This window comes from Podarcis vaucheri (assembly GCF_965113315.1).
Source record: "Podarcis vaucheri genome assembly, chromosome: 3".
NCBI lineage: Eukaryota > Metazoa > Chordata > Lepidosauria > Squamata > Lacertidae > Podarcis > Podarcis vaucheri.
The window spans coordinates 17,663,121-17,687,565 of NC_138761.1; the positions used below are offsets into that span (position 1 = coordinate 17,663,121).

The 24,445-nt window shown below is 42.0% G+C and overlaps 1 protein-coding gene across 1 annotated transcript in view; it reads right to left on the reverse strand.

Moving 5' to 3' along the window:
* DHX57 (DExH-box helicase 57) overlaps positions 1–24,445 on the reverse strand; it is a 35,143-nt gene that overhangs the window by 8,010 nt on the left and 2,688 nt on the right. Inside the window, exons 3-17 of the mRNA XM_082217297.1 lie at positions 23,279–23,425; positions 22,078–22,251; positions 20,550–21,370; positions 17,763–17,938; positions 16,351–16,472; positions 13,783–13,978; positions 12,516–12,640; positions 10,457–10,590; positions 7,607–7,661; positions 5,710–5,915; positions 4,286–4,402; positions 3,826–3,922; positions 2,634–2,807; positions 1,274–1,474; positions 281–557 (exon numbers count right to left, since the gene is read on the reverse strand). Of these exons, the coding sequence (XP_082073423.1) occupies positions 281–557; positions 1,274–1,474; positions 2,634–2,807; positions 3,826–3,922; positions 4,286–4,402; positions 5,710–5,915; positions 7,607–7,661; positions 10,457–10,590; positions 12,516–12,640; positions 13,783–13,978; positions 16,351–16,472; positions 17,763–17,938; positions 20,550–21,370; positions 22,078–22,251; positions 23,279–23,425 (3,022 nt within the window). The remainder of the gene's footprint in view (positions 1–280; positions 558–1,273; positions 1,475–2,633; positions 2,808–3,825; positions 3,923–4,285; positions 4,403–5,709; positions 5,916–7,606; positions 7,662–10,456; positions 10,591–12,515; positions 12,641–13,782; positions 13,979–16,350; positions 16,473–17,762; positions 17,939–20,549; positions 21,371–22,077; positions 22,252–23,278; positions 23,426–24,445) is intronic.

A 24,445-nucleotide genomic window follows, 5' to 3' on the forward strand; every position in this document is an offset into this window, starting at 1 on the left:
CACCATTACACAACTGGCAGATGTAAAATTAAAATACAGCCTACAGAGTTCAGATTTACACAGTGTATTCTGGGTATACGGAAATTTTGTACATTGCATTCTACAAGATGTACAGAACTATCCTATTTTATCCCCCCCTCCCAATTGTATTTATGCTATGAGAAGTGAAACCTCTCCCAAACCACTTTCAACCATATAATAGGTTTAAAAGGTTCCGTTTTAAGAGTTTAGGAAACATTCCTTTGCACACATGGACATATCTTGAAACAACAGCACTTACAAAAGGAGACTTGTGGGCCCTGCTTGCTGCAATTGTCAGTGCTGGATCCAGACAGCGGAAAATGGTGCCAAACAGCATTAGCTTCCCAATCCTGACATCAACAGGCAAGGAAGCCAAATGATACCCCAAGGGTGTGAGCTTCTCGTCTGAAGTTAAGGCACCGACATCCTGCAGTCGTTGCTTTGAGGAACGTAGAGATTCGGCTGTTGGTGGCTCAATCAGTCGCATGAGAACTGAATGAAGGCTTTGTGTGGAGAACATGTCCAGAATCTTAATTCTGGAAGAAAGAGGAAAATACAGTCATTTGGTCAGAGTTGGATACGTTAGCTTCAGCTACATAAATATATAATATACACATACGCTAGCAGGCCTCCACTGAGAACTTTCTGTTGAGGTCTTGCTTTCTGGATGGGAAACGGCAGACACCAAAAAGCGTAAGAAGTCAGTATCAAACAGGATAAGGTAAAAAGGTAAAGGTAAAGAACCACAGCGCCACCCACGTCCTGTATCAAACAGGATATAGTAGGGTTCACCAACCATATTGGGCCCATAGGCAAGCTTGCAAACTGCAGACACTGGCCAAACCAGTTCCTTCTCTCTGTAAGTGAAGTAACCGGAACAAGTCTATTTGATTTACAAACCCTAGCCATTATGTTGTACCTACTTGTGTTAAATCTTGAGTTGCACACAGTATAGAATAAAAAAAGAGGAGGCATTTTTGTATAGTAATTCCTAAGCTCCACCTGTTTCTCTCTTTAAAGCAATCCAGCAAAGTACTGAGCCTGGGCATTCATAAAAGCTAACACACACATTTTCAAGAAGTAAAGACTGTGGAATATTATTTGCCCTAAGGAAGAATTAGGAGGATGTTGGAGGAAGAGGAATTTGAGAATGGGAGCCAGGGCAAATTACTGTGTATAAGATGTGCCAATCAGCAAGATCTGTAAAGGTTGTTTCAGGGATGCTCTGGCTGCCAGTGAAAGACTGTCTTACCTGAGACAGAGCTGTTCCAAAGGCACTCTTTGTATTTCAGGTAACTGCTGCTTCAAAAGGTGATGATTGTAATGGTGGCTACTGAAGAGATGAAAACAGACTCCAGAGGCTACCCGGCCTGCTCGTCCTTTCCTTTGCAAGGCATTGGCTTTGGACACAAATGTATCCTCCAGGCTTTCCATACCTTTGCTTGGATCAAACCTGCAAGGAGGAAGATATGGAACAGTGTTTGCAATATTCTGATAGGCCTCGGGGAATCTAGGGAGGTACAAAAATTAGGAAACTGGATGCTTGCAGGTTATGCTACTTGGGGCTGCATTCGAAGACTATTTGGAAACCAGTTAGTGCAGAATGTAGCAACTAAATGATTAACAGGGACAAGAAGATGCGTGTGAACATATAAACACCAGTGTTGCCTGACTCTGATAGCTGCCAATTTGTTTCTGGGCTCAATTCAAAGTGCTAGTTTTGATCTTTAAGCCTTTAACAGCATAGGAACCAAATGCCAAAAGGACAGTGTATCTGTATATGTTCCTGCCTGGACTATGAAATCATTATCTGAAGCTCTCCTCTGTATGCCACTTCTAATGGAGGTTCTTTGGTGATGAGCGGACGGCCTTCTCTATAGAACCTCCCCACCTATGAAATGCTCTCTCCAACAACTCCTGCCTGGCATCAACTTCATCATAATTTCACTGCCAGGGAAATACTTTTTATTTTTCTTGGCACTTGGGCAACACCAATTATTGAATTTTCGTATTCTGCTTATGTTTTTAACATATTTATGTGATTTTGTTATTGTATTTTTACTCCTGTTGCAAATATTAGTCATGCCGAAGTATCCAGCATACAAATTCTTGCACCTCCTAGATTCCTAGAGACCCATCTCAATACTGTTTCAAAATCTTGATTAGCCTTAGTTACTGCCTGAAAGCTTGCAGAGTCAATTTGACAAATGCTGGGGGTGGGAGGATGGATACCACCACACTAGAACATTGTGAACTAACATTGCTACACGTTTCCCATTTTTCACCTGTAAAAATTAGAAAAATATGGGTTGAGAAAGATGAGAGCGAAAAGGGAGAAGTAATAACTGAGACAGACAGTAACAGAAATGGTTCTGGTCACAGGGAAACTGAAAGAGGAAAAAAGGAAGGGTGAGAAACAGAAGCTTGTAGCAGCTTAATGCAGGAAGCAAATAGCAGATTTGGGGCTTCAGTTTTGTAATGTCTTCCAGCTCAAGAGACATGGAACAAGGAAATCCATCAGGTAGAAATCTCATTGTGTATAGGCCCCATTTTAGCAAAGCCTTTTTATTTATTTAAATTGTACATGGTGCTTTTACTTATTATCTAGGTACCTTTTCTCTTTCATCTTCCCTGAATCAATCACGTAGACCACATCATCGATGGTAATGGAGGTTTCTGCAATGTTTGTAGATATGATGATCTTGGTGACCCCTACAGGAGGCTTAAGGAACACACATTGCTGCTCCTCACTTGAAAGTGAGGAATGAAGTGGGTAAACAACACAGCTATGAGAAAAAGATCAGAGGACAGGTTTAGAGGGCTTTTAGTGAGGTTTTGTTTTCCATTTTTAATATCACTTTTTTTACATAGTAGCCAGAGCTGGAGAACCAAGAGTCACATCATTTGTGTCTGTATACAAGAAGAATGGACTTATCATGGTACAACAGGACTTCCCTTCCTCTCTGCCCCACTACAGCTCCCCCACCCTTGTGGCATGCCTCAAATTTGGTAGACATCAGTATTTTAGCAATTCAACTGTGCCAATGGTTTCAGGGTGGGGGAGGCAGAGAAGACCATATGAAGAACATTGATAAATTGTACAATGGGATGATTCAGACTTCAAAATACCAAACCATGGTTTGGCACTCCATGAAGGAGTCCTGTGTTCATGTCCTTCCCCCTATGTTCTTCTTTTGTGCTCAGATTTCCCCTCTTGCTTCTGATTCAGCGACAAACCATAGTGGGCTGTTGTGTCTGAGCTGAGAAAATGACAACTTGTGGAATCTAGGCATGCAAGCCTCAATTTAAACAGATTTGCTGCAAAATCAGAAGGAGAGAAACCAAAGCACACAAACAGAGGAGAAAGTCTCTGAGCAGAAGACTCATCCATGTGTAGTTCCAAAGCATGGTTTGGCACTGCTTCTGAACTGACCCAATACATTTTCTTGACTGGCAGTAACCTGATGCACAATAGGGTATTAAGCCAAAGAACTAAGGGATAAACTAGTTTACATCCAATAAGCTCAAGAAGTCTAAAACCAATGTACAAACCAATGTTTCTGCAGCACCCAGCTAAAGAGAGTATTATTTTTCAAGTTCTACTTGGAAGTACAGAATATTATCCTCCATGCACTAGTTGAGAATTATACTGGGGAGGGGGAAGAGATAAAAGATGCTGCAAGAAAGAAAAATGGTCACATACTCTTAAATAAGCAGCTTAAAGTGATGTAAAAGTTGATTAAAATGTCAGTTTTAATTAATTTACGTTTCATTTAAAAATATTTAAGCATATTCTTAATTTACCGATTGCTGCGCCGGTTATTGAAGAGTGGATTAGTTTGCAACTGCTTATACAGTGTTTTAATTTCTTCCATGCCTGGCAAAAAAATCAGTACTGCACCTAGATATAAGTATATAAGAAATGGTAGAATTAATAGAAATGTCTTCTAGAACTCAGTATATACTCTTCATTTTTGCTCCTGAAGGCAACCACAATTTATTGCTATTTCTCCCTCTATTGCATTACATGTTACGGTAAGATTAAATTCAACATCAATGTAAGTAAGAATTTTTTCCTTCTGAGGATCCTAACTCTGGGAAAAGTCCTATTATGCTTCGAAACCGTATGTCAAAAAGCTAGCTTTCTTTTAGAAAGAGGGAGAGCAGAGTAGAACTTCAACAAAAGATAACAGGAAACGGTCTTCTTTGTGCAACTGAGCTGCATAGGCTTGTAAAATAGGTCATGTGTTTCTCATCATGTTACCTGGTGGGTACGAATGTTCGCCACTGACGATCCACTCCAGTAAGGCCTCGATTAATTCAAGATTTACTTTGTCTAAATCCATTTTCTCCATTGTTTTTAATACTGATTTGCTAACCCCTGAAAGAGAAAATGAGCATCATAACAAAAAGGAAAAGCCCTGTTAAGGTCATGAATTTTGTAAGCAACTCAAACTACAGCCACTTCCAAATGAATCAAACCCTTGATGGAAAGTGGCGGTCCAGCTGTGGAAGCTTCATGGTAAGAACATAAGAAAAGCCTGTTAGATCAGGCCATTGGACCCTCTAATCTGGCATCCTGTTCTCACAGTGCAAACTAGATGCCTATAAGAAGCCTGCAAGTGTAGCAGCACTCTCCCCTCCCGCAATTTCCATCAGCTGGTGATATCACCTTCCTCATTTATTTCATTTGGTCCAATACCTTCTTTCTATTCACCCAAATAGCGTATTTTCTCAAGGTCAAAGTCTGATGCTGCCTTCTACATATTTGGATACTGAAAAACACTTGCATTTTTTGGGGGGGGGGGTTGCGTGTGAGACAGAGATAGAGAGTTGGGCATTCCCTCCAAAGAAAAACATTTTTGCCATGACTCAGTACCTCCAGCTGCACACAGGAAAAATCACATACACTAGAGGAATTTCCCATTCTGGAGGCTCGCCTGGCACCTTTGTTACATTTGTTTAGGCACCAGGCAAAAACAACCCTTTTCTCTGAGGTGTTTGGCTAATTTAACAATCTATGGCCTTTTAAACTGTGTGTGTGTGTGTGTGTGTGTGTGTGGTCACTGCTCTATACATCATTATATTACAGTGGAACCTCGCGTTACGTACCATCCTCCTTACAAATGCTTCGGGTTACAAGCTCTGCTAACCCGGAAGTAGATGCCCCTAGTTGCAAACTTTGCCCCGGGACGTGAGTGGAAGTCGAGCGCCAGAAGCGTGGCAGCAGCAGGAGGTGCCATTAGCGAAAGTACGCCTCATGTTAAGAACGGTTTCAGGTTACAAACGGACCTCCGAAACAAATTAAGTTCGTAACCGGAGGTACCACTGTATTTTTGAGTTTTTATATTGCAAACCACTCTGTGATCTTCCTATAAAGGGTGGTACAGAAATTTAATAAATGGTGAAAATAACAATGATTCTCTAGTATCAGAGAGAAATAACATGTGCAATGAGAAATTCTCACAAGAGCACCAAGCATCTATCTGTCTGTCTGACAAGAGAATAGGAAACCTCTCAACATACAGGTCTCAAGACCTTTGCACTAGAGCTATATGCCCGAGGTTGTGACATGTACTCACAAACATTCTAGGTTTGAAAATACCTTTCTGGTCATATGTACAATATGTTTACTGATAATAAACTCTTAAAAATTATTGGCAGCAATGCACATTGAATAAATATTACCTTTGTAGCGGATCAGTAACTGCTGGAATGTTAGTTGCTGGTCTGGAACTGAGTCTTTGGCAGCCACAGCCACTGTATTTTGCACTAGGCCAGAACGCCTTAGGTCGTAATCTACTTCCTCTGCAGCAGTCCTCAGGTGTCTTTCTTTCTTGTCCACACTTTGCTTTGCTCGACGCATATATGGGCTGCCATGCTCCAAGACATACCTGAATGCAAACAGAAAAATACCATTTACCATATGTGGTGGACGTGTCACAAGGTGAAAGACTTCTGGGAAAAGATTTATAATGAATGGAAAAAAATGTTGAAATATATATTTATTAAGAAACCAGAAGCTTTTCTACTTGGAATAATAGGTTTGGAATTGCCCAAGAAAGATGTCAGATTGTTTTTGTATGCCACAACTGCAGCTAGAACTTTGCTGGCCAAAAATTGGAAATTACAAGAAGTACCAACAGTGGAGGAATGGAAGATAAAGATGATGGATTTTTTAGAGCTAGCCGACCTGAACGGAAGAGTCTTAATCTTTAAAGAAATTTAAAGATTATTTAGTTAAATATGTTAAGATAACGTAAACAGAATTACTTGTGAGTAACAGATTGGCCTAGGATTTAAATATGTGAAATTGTATAATACTATGGATAGAAATCACAATGAAAAGAAAGAAAGATGTTAATTGAACAAGTAAATCTTATATGAAAATAGTGTTGGAAAACTGCTACAATGAGCTATATGGAAACTCAGCTAGGGGGATTCGAGGATGTCACCCAACAATGATAACAAAAGTGGGACTATAACAGTTAGGGTAAATGTATGTATGTTTGTTTGTTTGTTTGTTCTTTGATATTGTAATGTTTTTCTTGTTTGTTGTTATGTTTATTATAATTTTGGAAAATCAATTAAAAAAAATGGGAAAAAGAGAGAAATGAGGTATGGGGGAAAGCCATCTGCAAACCTTGCTTTCTAGATGGCTGACTACTCTAAGCAGTTGCTTAGACCTTGTCGGCTGTGTGGTGTCATTTCTGACACACTTAATACCCACAGAGCATTTGGGGAGGGGCTATAGCTCAGTGGTAGCACACATGCTTAACATGAAAAAAGATCCCAGGTTCAATCCCTGGCATCTGCAGGGCTGGGAAAGACTCCTGGCTGAAACTCTTTGCCAGCCTATATAGATATATCGCTGAGCTTGATGTATAAGGCAGCTTCACTTTAAGTGAGGCTGTATATATTCTATGCATCTTGCAATTCTACTGCTCAGGGAACAAATCTTGGTACGAAGAAAGCCTTTGGACCAACAGTCAGGAAAACTGCACTGCTGGAAACCTTGTCAGGAGAGATCATCATAGACCACAGCAAGCAGATGAAGCAATGGGCAGAGCGCTATCCAGAACTGCACAACATGGTCTCTGACACAGCAACCAACAGTATCCAGACTCTGACTGTCTTGGAAGAGCTTGATGGCCCTCCCTCGACGAGCTGAAGAGCGCCATCAATTCTCAGGCATGCGGTAAAGCTCCTGGACAGGACAGAATTCCAACAGAAGCAATGCCAAACCATGCTTTGGTACTACACATGGATAAGTCTTTTGCTCAGAGACATTCTCCTCTGTTCGTGTGCTTGGTTTCTCTCCTGCTTCTGTTTTTGAAGCAAATCGGTTCAAATTGAGACTTGCATACCTAGATTCCACAAGTCGTCATTTTCTCAGTTCGTACACAATAGCCCGCTATGGTTTGTTGCTGATTACACTATAAAAGCATTATTCTATAAGCCACTAATGCCCTAAATAAGGTAGAACCCAAATAATTTTTTAAAAAAGTCTGAATACACAGCAGTCGTACAAATTTATGTACAAGGCATGTTAAATGTCCATAGACATTGGAGATTCCTAGCTTACCGTGTCACTGTAATAGCGTCTTCTATAAAAAACTGATCAACGGGGAACGTCCTACCTAAAAGAGAGATGAGAAACACAGTAATATAGGAAGAGACAAATTACTTCATCAAAACTGGAGGAAGAGGAATGGAACAGCCTCCATTTCTACCCATACACCATTCCCACTTGTATTAGCTAAAAAAGTTGGTTGTATTTTAACAATACAGTGGTGCCCCGCAAGACGAATGCCTCGCAAGATGAAAAACTCGCTAGACGAAAGGGTTTTCCGTTTTTGCGTTGCTTTGCTAGACGAATTTCCCAATGGGCTTGCTTCGCAAGACGAAAACGTCTTGCACTTTTTTTAAAAGCCGCTTGAAGAGGTGCAGTTGCAGTGGACCGTGCTTCGCAAGACGAAAAACATCACAAGACGAAAAGACTCGCGGAACGAATTCTTTTCGTCTTGCGAGGCACCAGTGTATTTCAACATACATCACAAGGAAGAGTGAGACAGCTGCCTCAGGTGGCTGGTTTGGGCAACATTAAGGACAGCAGTATGAGGAAAGGGCAAGATCTGACCCATGGGACACAGCCCACTGCTTAGTGCCCAGCAATTTAAAGAAGAATTGTATTTCATGTGTATTATTATTATTATTATTAATATGCCACCTATCTGACTGGGTTGCCCCAGCTACTCAGGGCGGCTCTCAACAAAAAAACAGTAAAATCACAATACAACATCAAACACTAAAACTTTCCCATATGTCTTTTTAAAAATCACATAGCTGTATGCATGTGTGAGAGGGAGAAGGAATTTGATTTTCCAGCTTGGCCACCAAAGCTTTTGATTTAGGCCTGGAATGGGTGGAGGTATGTTTCAACATGGAAAATATTAATAAAACAACTTGTAAGAGTTACAGTTATTTACAGTGGTACCTCAGGTTACATACACTTCAAGTTACAGACCCCGCTAACCCAGGAATAGTACCTCGGGTTAAGAACTTTGCTTCAGGATGAGAACAGAAATTGTGCTCTGGTGGCGCAGCAGCAGTGGGAAGCCCCATTAGCTAAAGGGGTGCTTCAGGTTAAGAACAGTTTCAGGTTAAGAACGGACCTCCGGAACGAATTAAATACTTAACTTGAGGTACCACTGTATAAGATGTCTAGTCTGCCCTTCATTTCAGGGCAGATCATATTCAAATAAAAACAATACACCAACGTATAATAAAAACCATCTCAAATTTGTTGCTCTACACAATGCACGTGAAGTGCTTTGAGCCACTAAAAGGGCTGTACAAAAAGTTCAGTATTACCCTATTCTTATCTGATCTGACCTGTCCCGAGAAGGGTATTTTCACCTCAGCAGTACTCTGCTGAATCTAAAAACAGAGCACATTTACAGTATTTAAGTTGCATGTTATATATGAGACAGAATGTGAGAAAGAACATGATGCAAAATATTGTTATTTATAATATCAAATAATTCTTATACGTTAGGCTGCCTTATTTAGTTTTTATATTGACTCCATTAACATCTCTGGATTGATTTAGCTGAGACGACTCATTAAATGGATGAGATTCCCAGCCTTCCCAAGAAGGTACAGTGGTGCCCCGCAAGACGAATGCCTCGCAAGACGGAAAACTCGCTAGACGAAAGGGTTTTCCGTTTTTGAGCTGCTTCGCAAGACGGATTTCCCTATGGGCTTGCTTCGCAAGACGAAAACGTCTTGCAAGTTTGTTTCCTTTTTCTTAACACCGTTAATACAGTTGCAACTTGACTTCGAGGAGCAACTCATAGAACGCAGTGTACATAGTAGCCTTTTTTGAGGTTTTTAAACTTTTTTTGGGGGGGGTTGGATTTTGGGTTGGGGTGTTTGGAATTCAAGGACTTGGTGTTGGGAAGGGGTTTGGAAGAATCTGGAAGCTTGTGTGTGTTTTTTTCTGCATTTTTATGATTTTCTGTGGCCATTGGGCCACTCTGCTGTTTTTTTTTAAAAAAATCTGGATTTGAATTTCTGTGTGCTGGGTGGCTGGGGGAACAGTTGGGGAGGGGTTTGCAAGAATCTGGAAGCTTGTGGGGTTTTTTTCTGCATTTTTATGATTTTCTGTGACCATTGGGCCACTCTGCTGTTTTTTTAAAAAAAATTCTGGGTTTGAATTTTGAAATGCTCTTTACAGTATGTGTGACTTTAAAGAGCACTTAATAAACTCTTGTTGTACCAAATTTGGCTTTGTTTGGACTTTTTTTGACCATAGGAACGCATTAATTGATTTTCAATGCATTCCTATGGGAAACCGTGCTTCGCAAGACGAAAAATTCGCTAGGCGAAAAAATTCGTGGAACGAATTAATTTCGTCTTGCGAGGCACCACTGTAGTTACTATCAGTTGACTAATTAAGATAGCTAAATGTAAGGATACAAAAATGTATGTGTCCAGTAGGCACCAGTAGCTAATGTATAATAAAACAAACAACAAGCAAGTATTAATTATGCCTTTGTGCTCTGCTTGGGAGCTTCCCAGCAGCTGGCTACCGTGGAAAACCATCACTAAATGGAGTTTGACCTGGTGCAAGAGGACTCTAATTACATTCTTAAAATTAATATACCTTCCTGAACTCAGACATTTTTAGTAACTATGTTGCTGAGATAATATTATCAACTGTTTCATAACGGTTAGAACAGAGAAAACGCTAACCAATGAAAATAACTTGTGAAGCAAAGTAGGGGGACCTGTGGCCTTCCAGATGTTACCAGCTGATTCCAATGCCAGCTGGGGCTGATGGGAGTTGAGTCCAATAACATCTGGAGGGCCACAGGTTTCCCACCTCTGCTGTGAAGAGATGGATAATGAAAATAATTAGACTGGTTTTCACCTGGTATGCTAACGACAGGGCAGGAGTTAAAGTACTGAGAAAAGAGCTCTGCATTCAAGGTAGCACTCATCATTATAATGCGCAGGTCTGGCCTCTGAGACATTATATCTTTCAAAATCAGCAGCAAGAAGTCACTGGAGAAAATAAAGAAAAGACATTTGAAGCTCTTCTGTGTTCATCTGCTATTCCCTGAAGCTCCACTACCATCCTGGGAGCAATCAAAGACCCTTATTTTAAGCTTTCTCTTATAACCAACAAAAACGAGTACACATATCCTCATTAAAAACAACAACAATCACAGGGAGGGACAAAAATACAATACTCAGTTCTGTCTCTTAGGCAAACAAGCCTCCTCTGCATATGTGGAGGTGGAGGGAGAGAAATAACAACCTAGTCCTTTGCAGCTGAACGGATATATTTTGGAGTGTGTTAATTTTGCAGCACGTGCTGGTATGTTCTCAAAGCACATATCTGCAGCATAAAATCACAGCCACCAGAAAATTAAATCAGCCTGGAATGTATGGATGAAGGACTGGGCACACAGTGTTTACTGCATTTTCTGCTTTGGATATTTTAATAGGATATCCACATCTAGGGGTGAAGCTTTAGCAGGCTACTTGTTTATCATTTCATAATTACTGCATTATTGTATAATGATGATACATTATTGTTTGTGGGTCACTGAAGCTAGTGTAGAGGAGGTAAAGTTCAAATAAGGCCTCAAGTCAGCTGCCAATTTGGAAGTGATACTATTGACCTAGTTGTACCTTGGTTCCCAAACGGCTTAGTTGTCAAACAAATTGGCTCCTGAACGCCGCAAACTCAAGAGTGTTCTGGTTTGCGAATGTTTTTCAGAAGCCGAACGTCCGACACGGCTTCCACTTGAGTGCAGGAAGCTCCTGCAGCCAACTGGAATCTGTGCCTTGGTTTTTGAGTGGTTTTGGGAGTCAAACCGACTCCCAAAACAGATTTAAGTTTGAGAACCAAGATACCACTGTATAAGGATTTTTAAAATAATGTTACCATATATTTGAAAACAAGCAAGATTATGGTAGGCAGTGTGGTTTCATAATTAGCAGCAGCCTTCTTCCAAGCAGATGCTCTCTGGGTTATTATGAGTTACAACTACAGTGGTGCCTCGCAAGACGAAAAGAATCCGTTCCGCGAGTCTCTTCGTCTTACGGTTTTTTCCGTCTTGCGAAGCAAGCCCATTAGCGGCTTAGCGGCTTAGCGCTATTAGTGGCTTAGCGGATCAGCTGATAAGCGGCTTAGCGGATCAGCTGATAAGCGGCTTAGCGGATCAGCTGTTAAGCGGCTTAGCGGCTTGGGGAAAAGGGGAGGGAGGAAAAAAAACCCGCAGGAACTCGAAAGACATTGTCGTCTTGCGAAGCACCTCCAAAACGGAAAACCCTTTTGTCTAGCGGGTTTTTCGTCTTGCGAGGCATTCGTCTTGCGGGGCACCACTGTACCATCATCATTTATCTATTACCCCTCCAACAAACATACTGCTTCTCAGGCAATATATTTACCAAAACTGTTCACTCTGGCCGTTCTGGCTAGAGCCGATGTCAGTTGCAGACCAACATCTGGAGGGCACGAGGTTGGGGAAGGATGGATTAGTGTGTCAGACTAGGATTGGGGAGACCTGGGTTCAAATCCTCACTGACTAAACACTTGACAAACTGCTACCCCTCAGCCTAATTCACCTTACAGAGTTGTGGCAAGGATGAAGAGGTGTAAATCATGTATTTACTTCATAAAATATTATATATATATATATATATATATATATCCCACCTGCTCTCCAAGGAGCTCAAGGTGGCAAACATGGCTTTCCTTCCTCTTCACTTTATCCTCACCACTACCCTTGTGAGGTAGACAAGGCTGTCTGGCCCAAAGTCACTCTGTAAGTTCCATGGGAAGCTAAGATTTGAACTTGGGTCTCCCAGGTCCTATTCAGACACTCTTAACCACTCGCATTCCACACTTGAGTAAGAAGAGCAGGGGAGGAAATATTAAGTACATGAATAGTAGAAGTGAAACCAACAGGCTGTGTTACCTTTCTTCTGTTCTCTCATGAACCTCATCAACGATAATATGGGTGACTCCTTTTAAACTCATGTCCCCTTCAAGCCTCCTCAGAAGCACTCCAGTAGTACAGTACAACAACCGGGTAGCTGAAGACTTGAAAGAAGAGAGAAAAGGACAATAAGATCACCAACTAAATCAGTTTCTTCCCCTTATTTAATCCTATCACTGTCACTGCTTAGATTACACTCTAGTGCCTTATTCAGATTTCCATGGATCTTGTCCAGAAAAGTGTGTTGTTCCTTCCCATGAATAGCAGAAGTAAAAATATGGGAAATTAGCTGATTAAAACTCCTTGCCATAGTTTGGTCACTGGCTGGAAAAGCATGTTTAGCAAACATCAAGGGCCAGTGCATAGATAATGTTGCAATCCCTTCATATATAGTACAGGGAACTAGGAATAAGCAGACACATCTTCCTCCTCTCTCGTGCAGAAAAGCAGTGCACAACAAGCAGTAAAACAATCTAATGACGCTAAAACAAATAAAATGACGGCAAACAGATGTAGCAGCTCGAAACAAAACAAATAAGAATAGTCACCAACTGAGTGCCACCAACAACTTGGTAAATGGAAGAGCTTTTGACTGGGGCTTAAAGATTAGCTCTGTGCCAGGGTAGGAAATCCAGAGTCTGGGTGCCACAGCAAAGAAGGCCTTGTCACTGGTTAGCCACCCACTCACCTCTCAGCAGGAAAGTTGGGTGGGGGGCAGAGACCCATAGCAAATATCACAATGAAATAGCAAGCTTCTTCTTTTTACAAAAAGTTATTTAAAAGTGGAGACTACTGTATTTCTGGCAGCAGTCACTCTCTCAGAAACCAGCTTTGAATTCAGCTTGTGCCATTTTGTGTTACCAGGATTCTGAGTATTCTATGGATCTACAACACACTGCACACTCATGGATTTTGGTACCCAGAACAGAATTCAGCTTTCTGAGATGTTCAGCTGTTGTTTGCTCTCTTTTTAAACATGTTTCTTTAAAAAACATTAATGGAAGCTGAGCAACACTCCAGTGCTCTTGCATAGCCCCTTGATACTATCCTTCAACTCTCCCCACCAGCACAGCTAGAAAAAAAGGTCTACCCTTTGGGCTAATAAAACAACAACAACAACAGTTCAATGTCTATTTGAGAATTCACTGCTGGGGGGGGTGGGAATGGGGGGGGAATTATATGTGAGTGTCTATTGGCTTGCACCCATGACGTCACTGGAATAAAAACAAAGTAAAAACAAACCAACCATTACGCTTTCTAGCCGAATTTGGTATCCGACTGTGACCCCAACTCTCTCCGTTCGCTCCTTGGCTACACGTTCAGCCACAGAAATGGCAGAGATCCTGCGAGGCTGGGTGCAGATGATGTTGGCTAAATTACTGGGAGGACCTTCTAGGGAGGCATCCAAGATAAACTGAGGAATCTGAGTGGTCTTTCCACATCTGCATGAAGGAGAGGAATGAAATAAAAAAGAAAATTCTCCTCTCCCTCAAGCAACATGTTAAGGGGTGTTGCAGGAGACAGCCTGACCTCCTCATATATCAATACACTCCAAACCTGTTGTCCAGGGAAAACTAATCTTTATGCTACTTAAACATAAATAAATCCCTGGTCTCAAGGAAGCTAACAAATCAGTAGAATACAATGGCAATAAAATGAAAAAACTATAATAAAGGGTGAGTTATATTTCACCTTCCTGGTTCCCATTTATATATATTCTTCCATTTAAATAAATGTAAAATTGAATCTGTCACTGACTAACACCAATGAAGAACCCTTGTTAACATAACAGAAATCAAAAGGAGCAATCTTTGTGCAATATTGTCTAATAAGGATTGCAATTGTACAAACCAGCTCAAGCCAGGAGCTATTATTTTCTGCACTATTTATTCCAAACCTGAAATGTAGGCTAGCCATATAGAAATACTCTTCTGACTCCAAATTGGAGCAAAATCTTATTTCATTCCAAGAGTCAAGTTTTGTTGTGCTCCCACAGGATATGGTCTCTTCCAATTGGCAAACCACAATGCTTCCTGCAAGATCTTTCAGATCTTCTTTGGATGGGTTTGCTGAAGGCGTGGCAGAGACCAGGAAACATTGGACTTATCAGACCTTGGGTTTGGTGGTGGAGTGGATACTCTCTGACCTCCAGGCCTAATTTGGCCTGCCCAGCCCCTCCAAATGACATTTCTGCCCAACTCCATCCAATCATGTGATATCAGCTTTAAATACTGTATTTTTCTGTGTATATTTCCTCACAATCTTTTAAAGTTTAAAATTGGGGGTCGTCTTATACATGGAATGTTGCAATTAAATATATAAATAAATTTCTTAATTTTGCGCTAAAAAAATATGGGGCGTCTTATACACGGAAAAATACGGTGATTTCCATTTTTCCTGCCACCTCCCATAGCTTTCCTAGGGTTAGATTGACCTTTTACATAGCTTGCATACATTTTACGTATTTTATGTACAATGAACATAAAATAAAGTATGTAAAAAGATGCCATTCTCTTTGCCTTGCCCACTTTGGTCCCAGCCCCTTTTGCTTCTGTCACTGTTTACCATTACAATGCAGCCCCCTGCAAAGTTGGACAACTTTGAATCCAGCCCCAGGCAGAAAGTGACTCCCCTGTCACTGCTCTAAAGGTATCCGGTCCAAAATCAATGAATGACATTGTTCACTTGACTTTTACATTCATGTCTGATTACAATTATAATTTCGACAGAACATACAGGAAATGACTGATTAGCGCACATCCAAAAGACATGCAATCAAGTATAGTGTTGAACCTGGAAGTGTCCAAAAACATAAAAACATAAAAAGTCACTTAAAGGGTGGAATGGGGGCAGGACATAACAGGGAGGCCGGGAATGGAGACCCCACATAAAATGGTCATTAACTGTAATAGAAATTGGATGACTTCATATTTCTCCACGTGAACTGTGCATATCAGCTTTAGGTTGCAGTCCAGTACATACTTACCTGAGAGGAATTCCTACTGATCTCAGTGGGGGGGGGGGTTACTTTGGATTATAAATGTACAGATTTTTGCTGTTATGGCATTTGGCTGATTAACATTCTATGGCTTTTAAAATGTGTTTGTGGGACAGGGAATTATTGGTTTTTGTTTTATTTTGCGCTCTCATTTTGCATTTTTCTGCTGTGAATCGCCCTGGGACCATCAAGTTAAAGGTGGGATACTACTACTACTACTACTACTACTAATATAAAAATAAATTATTATTTTTTATTGAGGATGTAGTAGGGGAATGAATGCAACCACCCAGACCTCTCATACTTCACTTTGTTCTTTAGGCTGAGCCCTGTTTCCAACCAGTGTTCTGTAGTGTACATGTTATCTTGAATGCATCCTTAAGAAATGGATAAATGCTGCTCCTTCCATATACAGAGCGTGCCAGTTCTGCCAGTTCAGACCCCTGAAGATTCCTGTTCTACAGGCAATAAAATGCGAGACAGCTTGAATTCAACACTTATAGGAAAGGAGGCACGCTGCCTGGGTTTTTTCCTCCTTCAACTATTTTCTCTCTCTCTGCCTAATCTCAGTTCATCTGCTCTAGCTGTTGGGAGGGGGAGGAGAGTTTAGCCTAGATGAGACAGATAGCCAGATAGAACCCGGAGGAAGAAAAGCTCCACCATACATACCTTTGTTGTAACTATTGACTTCAAACCCTCTCATTTTTCTTGCCTGAAGGGAAGGTCCCTTTTGAGTTTTGTAGGCAGAGACAGACTGCTTTTCACATAGTAAGTATTAACATGGTGTTCAAGTGTGCAGACAGTTTTATATCTTACCCAGTCATACCGCTCACGACCAGGACCTGATATTTGTTCAGCAATTTAAGAATGGTTTCTCTCTCTTCCCATGCAGGAAGTTTCTGTCGTTCTTGCAATATGGACTGGTAGTGCCTAGAAGACTGACAAATATACGTGGATGGTCAGTAGCTGCCTGTTAGTGCTCAATTTATGATCCACATTTACCGTATTTTTCGCCCTATAGGGCGCACTGGCCTATAGGACACACCTAGGTGGTTTTTTTTGGGGGGGGGAAATGAATATAAAAAAAAATTCCCCCCCAGGCCCCAGAACAGGCTGCTATCCTCCGGAGGGCGCCCCGTGCTCCCGCCTGCAAGCCTTGCGCGCCCGCAGGAACTCCCCCCGGGCGCGCAAGGCGTGCGGACACCTGCCCGAAGCATGGGGCGTCCTCCGGAGAGCGCCCCATGCTCCGGGCTGCAGGCTGCCGCCCGCAAGCCTTGCGAGCCCGCGGGAACTCCCCCCGGGCGCACAAGGCTTGCGGATACCTGCACGAAGCACAGGGCGCCCTATGCTCCGGGCTACAGGCTGCAGCCCGCAAGCCTTGCGAGCCCGTGGGAACTCCCCCCGGGCACGCAAGGCTTGCGGACACCTGCCCGTAGCACGGGGTGCCCTCCGGAGGGCGCCCCGTGCTCCGGGCTGCCGCCCGCAAGCCTTGCAAGCCCGCAGGAACTCCCCCCGGGCGCGCAAGGCTTGTGGATACCTGCCCGAAGCACGGGGCGTCCTCCGGAGGGCGCCCCGTGCTTTGGGCTGCAGGCTCCCGCCCACAAGCCTTGCGAGCCCGCGGGAACTCCCCCCGGGCACGCAAGGCTTGCGGATAGCTTCCTGAAGCCTGGAGAGCGAGAGGGGTCAGTGCGCACCGACGCCTCTTGCTCTCCAGGCTTCAGCGAAAGCCTGCATTCGCCCCATAGGACGCACACACATTTCCCCTTCATTTCCGGAGGTGAAAAAGTGCGTCCTATAGGGCGAAAAATACGGTACATGAATTTCTTTGTTTGTTTACTATAGTTCACACACATCCAGAGAAGGCACACAGTTCCTAGACTGTCTTCCATTAATTCTGTAGATACAAGTCTGTACAGGAAAGCAGATGTAACTGCTATTGATCCCACATATAAAGAACATAAGCATACAGATATTTTTTCAAGATACAAGAAATTCTAGCATAGGAAGCAGCTCTGAGATAAAATGGTCTTAAATACAAAACAAAATATAGATATTAAGGGTTCTACTGCATATCCAGAACTTCAGGATTCTTTCCTGGATTTTGCTATCAATTCCTACCACCCACCAGCTATTATATGTACACACAGCAAATTTTGTTTTTTAAATGTAGCTGAAAATACGTTATAAATGTAACTCTGCCACTTATCTTCCAAGGTTTACATATGTACCTTCTTTATCCTGAACTGACGGCAAATTTTATAATTTTCTTTACAAGTTGGCTCTGCTAATGTCCTGTACTTCTTTCGCCTGAGATTCACATAACTCTCTTTCTCTACGTGAACTGTCTGCAGCTCCTCTTCGTCGTTGTCGTCATCATCCTCTTCAGTCACCAACTCCTTGGTTGCTTAAAAACAGAAAGCATCTTAACAAACACCATTCTGAAACATTAGCTAACCAGTCTTCAGGGGTGGGTTTGTTTTTAAATAACATAACATTTCACTAGATCAGGGAGAAGAAATCTGTGGCCTTCCAGTTGCTGCTGTACTGCAACTTCCATAATCCGCGACTATTGGCCATGCTGGCAAGGAATGATGGGAGCTGAAGTCTGGAGGACCAGAGCTCCCAACCAGTGCGCTATCCGCATCACAGGGACTGGCATGCACTGGCAACAGAGTTCTCCATCACCTGCGGCACTATTCTTTGGGAAATCTCCCATTGTGAATTCTGCCCATAATGCACTGCCCTTGCAAGTGGTCACCACTTACAGTGGTACCTCTGGTTACGTACTTAATTCGTTCCGGAGGTCTGTTCTTAACCTGAAACTGTTCTTAACCTGAAGCACCACTTTAACTAATGGGGCCTCCTGCTGCTGCCACGCCGCCGCCACGCAATTTCTTTTCTCATCCTGAAGCAAAGTTCTTAACCCGAGGTAATATTTCTGGGTTAGAGGAGTCTGTAACTTGAAACGTACGTAACATGAAGCATATGTAACGCGAGGAATGGGGACAAGGAAACTGACAATACGTTATAAAGGACTCACATGAGGACTTGAACTAAACAATATGATCACTGGGTAGGCCACTCGTCACAGGAGTGCCAATTCTAGATGCTAGAATGAGGTCTTTACTGGCTTAGTATTGAGTTGACCTCTAGAACCTAGAAAGTTGCCTTGGACCATCAAGCCCAGAAGCGGCTACAATAACTGGCAGTAACTTTCCAGGGTTTCAGACAAGAGTCTTTTCCAGCCTTATTGGGAGATGTGAGAGATTAAATCCATGCAAAATATGTTCTTTGCCACTGAGCTACAAGCCTTCACCAAGCAAAATTCCTGACAAGAATAACATTTCACTGTAAGAGACTGATATTCTGTTTTCTCACACTCTCCCCCTACAACTGTTTACTGCAGCTGTCCAAGTCACTCCCTTCTGAATTCACCTGCAATTTCAAAACATCCTAGTATTGTTTCCTTTTGTTGTAAAAGTTTCCCACAGCAGCATTTCCCCCACTCCCTTTCATTTTGTATCATGCCAACTGTTTTAAAATTTGCTTCACTTGTGCACAGTGTCGTGAGCGAATATAGTATAACAGGAAACAGCCAATAATGGACACAATGCAGGCAAATTTAGGCAAATGCTATACAGTAGTTAACAGAGGTATTTTTGAGGTACTGCACAAAATCCTTCTTTTACTCATGGACTTCAAGTGGAGCATAGAATCTTTTTACTGGTTTTAGCTGCTATTTTTTTAACTCGCTGCTTATGTGCTGCTTCATCTATAGTTTTTATGGGCATTTTTCTTTGCTATATTATTATGCTTCAGTATGGATTTATGTTCTGAGCTAAAAATAAACATTCTCTCACTGACACACAAATCTCTGACAAGAATTTTCCATGAAGTTGGAGAGGACAACTCATCTGAAGCAGTCTCCTTCATTAATGTAAATAGAAATATATATACAGAGAGAGTGTTTTATTTTCAATTGGGCTTTTCATCTTACAATATATTCATTTCCAAGGATCCTCACTCCCACTCCAGGCCTTGCAACTTTCTTCATTCACCAATTGACCCATATTTGCTGATTCTTATTTAAACTTGCTATAAAGGAAAACAATCCTATTTTCACAGCTCTCAATGGTTGTCCCCACCTGCACAGTATTATTGGCCCAGTATACATGAAGGAGCATCTTCACCCCCATCATTCTGCTCGGACGCTGAGGTCCAGCGCCGAAGGCCTTCTGGCGGTTCCCTCATTGCGAAAAGCAAAGCTACAGGGAACCAGGCAGAGGGTCTTCTTGGTAGTGGCGCCCGCCCTGTGGAACTTAAAAGTATTTTAACCTAGTACAGTGGTACCTCGGGTTACATACGCTTCAGGTTACATATGCTTCAGGTTACAGACTCTGCTAACCCAGAAATATTACCTTGGGTTAAGAACTTTGCTTCAGGATGAGAACAGAAATCGTGCTCTGGCGGCGCAGCAGCAGCAGGAGGCCCCATTAGCTAAAGTGGTGCTTCAGGTTAAGAACAGTTTCAAGTTAAGAACGGACCTCCGGAACAAATTAAGTACTTAACCCAAGGTACCACTGTATTCTATCCCAATTGGAGAATAATGAAATACTGTGGCTGGTATTTTGTGGTTTCAATTTACATGACATTGAAATCTCTATTGCAATGATTCCACTAACTCAGAGACATAGTTTTAAAGTTTAAAAGGGCTGGTACTGTGATGTTTTTATTTTTGTTATTATTTGTAGTTTTAATAGAATTAAAACAGTCTATTAAAAGATCTGCTTATGTTTAATAACTTCTTAATTCTATTTGTGGTTAATTACTTTTTAATTATTATCTTTTTTTGTAACATAGTTTTTATTCATTTTCACACACCGACTTGTGTGAAATACATGCTGTTCTCTAGAAATATCAATTGGGAGCAGAACCCATACCCTCAAAACTGCATACACAGCCTGTTTTTTAATATGTGTACAAGTTTCAATAAGGACATATGAAGTAGTAAATACCTTCTGAAATCCGGGAAGGAACATGAGAGCTGCTAGGAATCTCTTGCTTATGAACACCTGTCACTGTACTTGACAAGGGTGTTGCCAGAGGCAAAGGAGGAGCACTGTATCTGTGAGAAGTCTTACTAAGCAATTTTGTTACTTCAGCTTCATCCTCTAGGCTTGTTATAAAAGCATAAACAACAGGTTCGTTAGACTCCGACGATATTATGGCCTTTTCATAAAGGAATTCAGCAATGTGCAACCGGCAAGCCAATGGCAGCTTCTCATTAGTGGTATAGAATGCCACAAGGGGAGGCTGATAAGGGTATTTGTTATCCTCAGGAAATCTTATTTCAAGTTCATACACAGGAGCATTAACTCTGAGATGAGCATCCTCCTTGACGCTCGGAAGGCCTTTTTGCTTGTTTCGAGAATCATGCCTGAACTTGCATCTCGATCCAAACCTGCAATCTCCTTGGAGGTAGTGTTTACAGATTTCCAGGGAAGCTGGCTTTAGCCCATTACTGGTGTTGCTATTCCCTTCTTTTGGCTTGTTGAGCATCTCTGTCAAGTATGCCAAGTCTAATGCAACAGTCCAGACCCTGTTATTAATTCTTTCCACAAATTTGTCTCCACATATCGAACGGAGGGCAAATGCTTCCTCTTGCCTTTGTTCCAAACAATCTTCCATACTTGTCTGAGCGGCAGTTTCTGTGATCTGCATCCTCTCTCCAAATTTTTCTGAAAAGCACTGCAGGAGTAAGAGCTCCAGGGATGCCCCAATGTTACTATTACAAGATTTCAGCACAGCTTGGCAACGCTCGTTATCAAAGCCGTACCTAGAAAGAAAAGAAATGCATTGTAGGTGCACATACCAGAACGTTTACACAAGAGCAAGCATTCCCACTATGTTTAAAGGATGCTTGCTGTTATCCTGTAGTGTAGCAAGAAGCAGGTGTATACACTGTGCAGTTTCTGCAACTGGAATAAAATGTACAACTTGTGCTTGTTGTAGAAATTTGCTCTAATGGTATGCCTTACACTGGGATGCAGAAGCTCAGACCTGGGTTCCAAATGTGGCCATCCAGCCTCCAGTGCTCTTCCCAGGCCTCATCCTTCACTGGCCATGCTTAGCACCCACCTTGAGTGCTTTAGCTTGGCTAGAATGTGTTATTGAATTATGATAATGCTTCTTGCTTGTCTGGATGGGGACATGTAGATGAGGTGTAGAAACCTCCAATGTTTGCACGGCTCTATACACTTTTACTTCTGGCCTCAGTAAACACTGGCCCGTGGGCCCCAGAAGAGTGGCCATGTGGGATTCTGGCCCCTAGGGGAAAAAGGATCCCCATTCCACCTTACATAATGTTACATAACTGCTCTTTTTCGGCTCTATTTGGGAGTGTATTGGTGGGTGGAGGGTGCCACTTTGATTCTGTGTTAAATGTCACATTCCACACTCATTAACGTAATTGCAGCTATGCAGGTTTTTAGCACCCCACCTCCTGACTAATATTTTCCATTTTGTTAGTGAGACAATAATTACCTGGATAGTTTGTGCACAGCAAATGAAGAGACTTCAGTCTCTAGAACATGGCTCACAGGTGGTTGATAAGAAGCATTTGTGCTTTTTTTAGAAATTGATTGCCCATCTGACCAGGCGTGCTCATCCTCCAAGTAATCCAATTCATCACCGTCATCTTCACCTGATACAAGCATCCTGAAAAAAAAGAAAGCAGCATGCTTCTTTTAGAAGCAATAGTCTTAGGGATAAGGCAAACTTCTGGAACTCTCTGCTCAATATAGCTACTCAAGCAACTCAGTTTAGTTATCCAAAACATTCAGAACTAAGCCAGGATCTTTGCACTTCGTCCCCTATTTGTAAATACTTATAAACCACTTAACATTTCAAAAATCTTTAAGCGGTGTATAGTGTGAAAAACGAACATCAAATAAAAAATGCACCCTAAAACCAACAAAACATCAAAAAATACATAAAAGCAAATAAAATAGAAATTCAGAGGATTCAAATATGTACAGCAGCGTCCAATATTATGGGTCAGAGAAAACCTGGGCAAAAAGGTAAGTCTGAATCTAACCCAATATTTATACTACCCTGCTTTTTCAATTTAGCAAACTCACAAGGCACATCATAAAATATAAACAAAACAATAAGTACCACAATGATAAATCATTACAAAACCTTATAAAAATAAAACTTAGCAGCGTAAAACTCAGCAGCAGCTTTCACTGTTCATTAAGAGCAATGCTAAAAAGATGTGTTTACTCTGTAACTCCAGACTAAGCAAGTAACCATCTGACACGCATCTCTTGGGAGGGAGTTCCATAAGCAATGAGGTCATCATAGTGATGGCCCCATCAACCACCCACCTCAAACAGCAGTCTTCATAGACTCAACAAGGCAGGTTCATGTGAATCAAGCAGTAATTCAGAAATTCAAGTCTCATATTATTATGGCATCCATACTTTACAAGTTTGCTGCAGGAAACACTATGTATCCATCACAATTGTGTTTGCCATGTAAACTGTGGAGCCACCCTGAGACTTTGTTTCTTTCTCTAGAAAGGCTGCCCAACCACATCTGTCACAGTCCATTCTGAACTTTGAATATAGTATGATCTAATGCCTATAAAATCTGAGAATAACTAAAGGGTGTTCATATTCAGTCCTTCAACATGTCATAGTATCTGTTTAATGAAGAAATTATTTATGCTTAGAAAACTGACTCTGAACCAGCAGCCAGCTCTTGTCCTTGCAGCTCACGAAGAAGTTCTTTCACCCTCATCTGATTATCGGAAGTCATGTACAGAGTCTGAAGAGGCATCTTTGTTTTGGGTGCTTGTCTGGTCTGTCCATGTCCTCTGCTACCAGAGCTTGATATATTAAAAACAAAAAACAAAAGAAGCAAAATACATTCTAATTTAAACAAGTAATGGAAAAATACATGCACAATGTATGCTGAACATTAAAGGTAAAGGTAAAGGTACCCCTGCCCGAACGGGCCAGTCTTGACAGACTCTGGAGTTTGTGCGCCCATCTCACATCTATTGGCCGGGGGCCAGCGCTGTCCGAAGACACTTCCGGGTCACGTGGCCAGCGTGACAACGCTGCTCTGGCGAGCCAGAGCCGCACACGGAACGCCGTTTACCTTCCCGCTGGTAAGCGGTACCTATTTATCTACTTGCCCCCGGGGGTGCTTTCGAACTGCTAGGTGGGCAGGCGCTGGGACCGAGCAACGGGAGCGCACCCCGCCGCGGGGATTCGAACCGCCGACCTTTCGATCGGCAAGCCCTAGGCGCTGAGGCTTTAGCCCACAGCGCCACCCGCGTCCCCATGCTGAACATTAGAACAGTTGTATTGGTCATTTTGTCTCCTAACTAGCTAAGAGCACCAAGAAAGGTCCTAAGCAGGTCATGTTGGAAAAAACCCCTATTCTGTTGCTAGGAAATTCAAAGGCGGCAAGCAAAGTCACCAGAATGTTTGACAAAGCTACGTGCAGGATCTGTGACAAGCCCCATAACGACCACAGTATATTTAAACAGACAAGCTGGATTAAAGCAGTTGGGCACAGAAATTGTGGTGCAAAAGTTACAGTGTGTTTCTGCAGGGTTATTTAGTCATCTTTTAAAAGATCCCGCCCTCCCCCAAAGTACATCAGCTTCTTTGTTTGACCTCTTTCTGTGTCATGCAAAACGAGCAATAAAAGTACTAGCACAACAAACACACACACCTGTCTCTGTGCTAAATAGTTCCCTTTCCCCTGAGATACTTGGTGCTATGGTAGCTAGGGGAAGTAGCCTTCAGTTTCCAATATCTGGCAACCAATATACTGTTTCTCAAAAAATGAGCTGAATTTCCAGCTATTCTCACTAGTAGCCAATGTCAAAAACCCT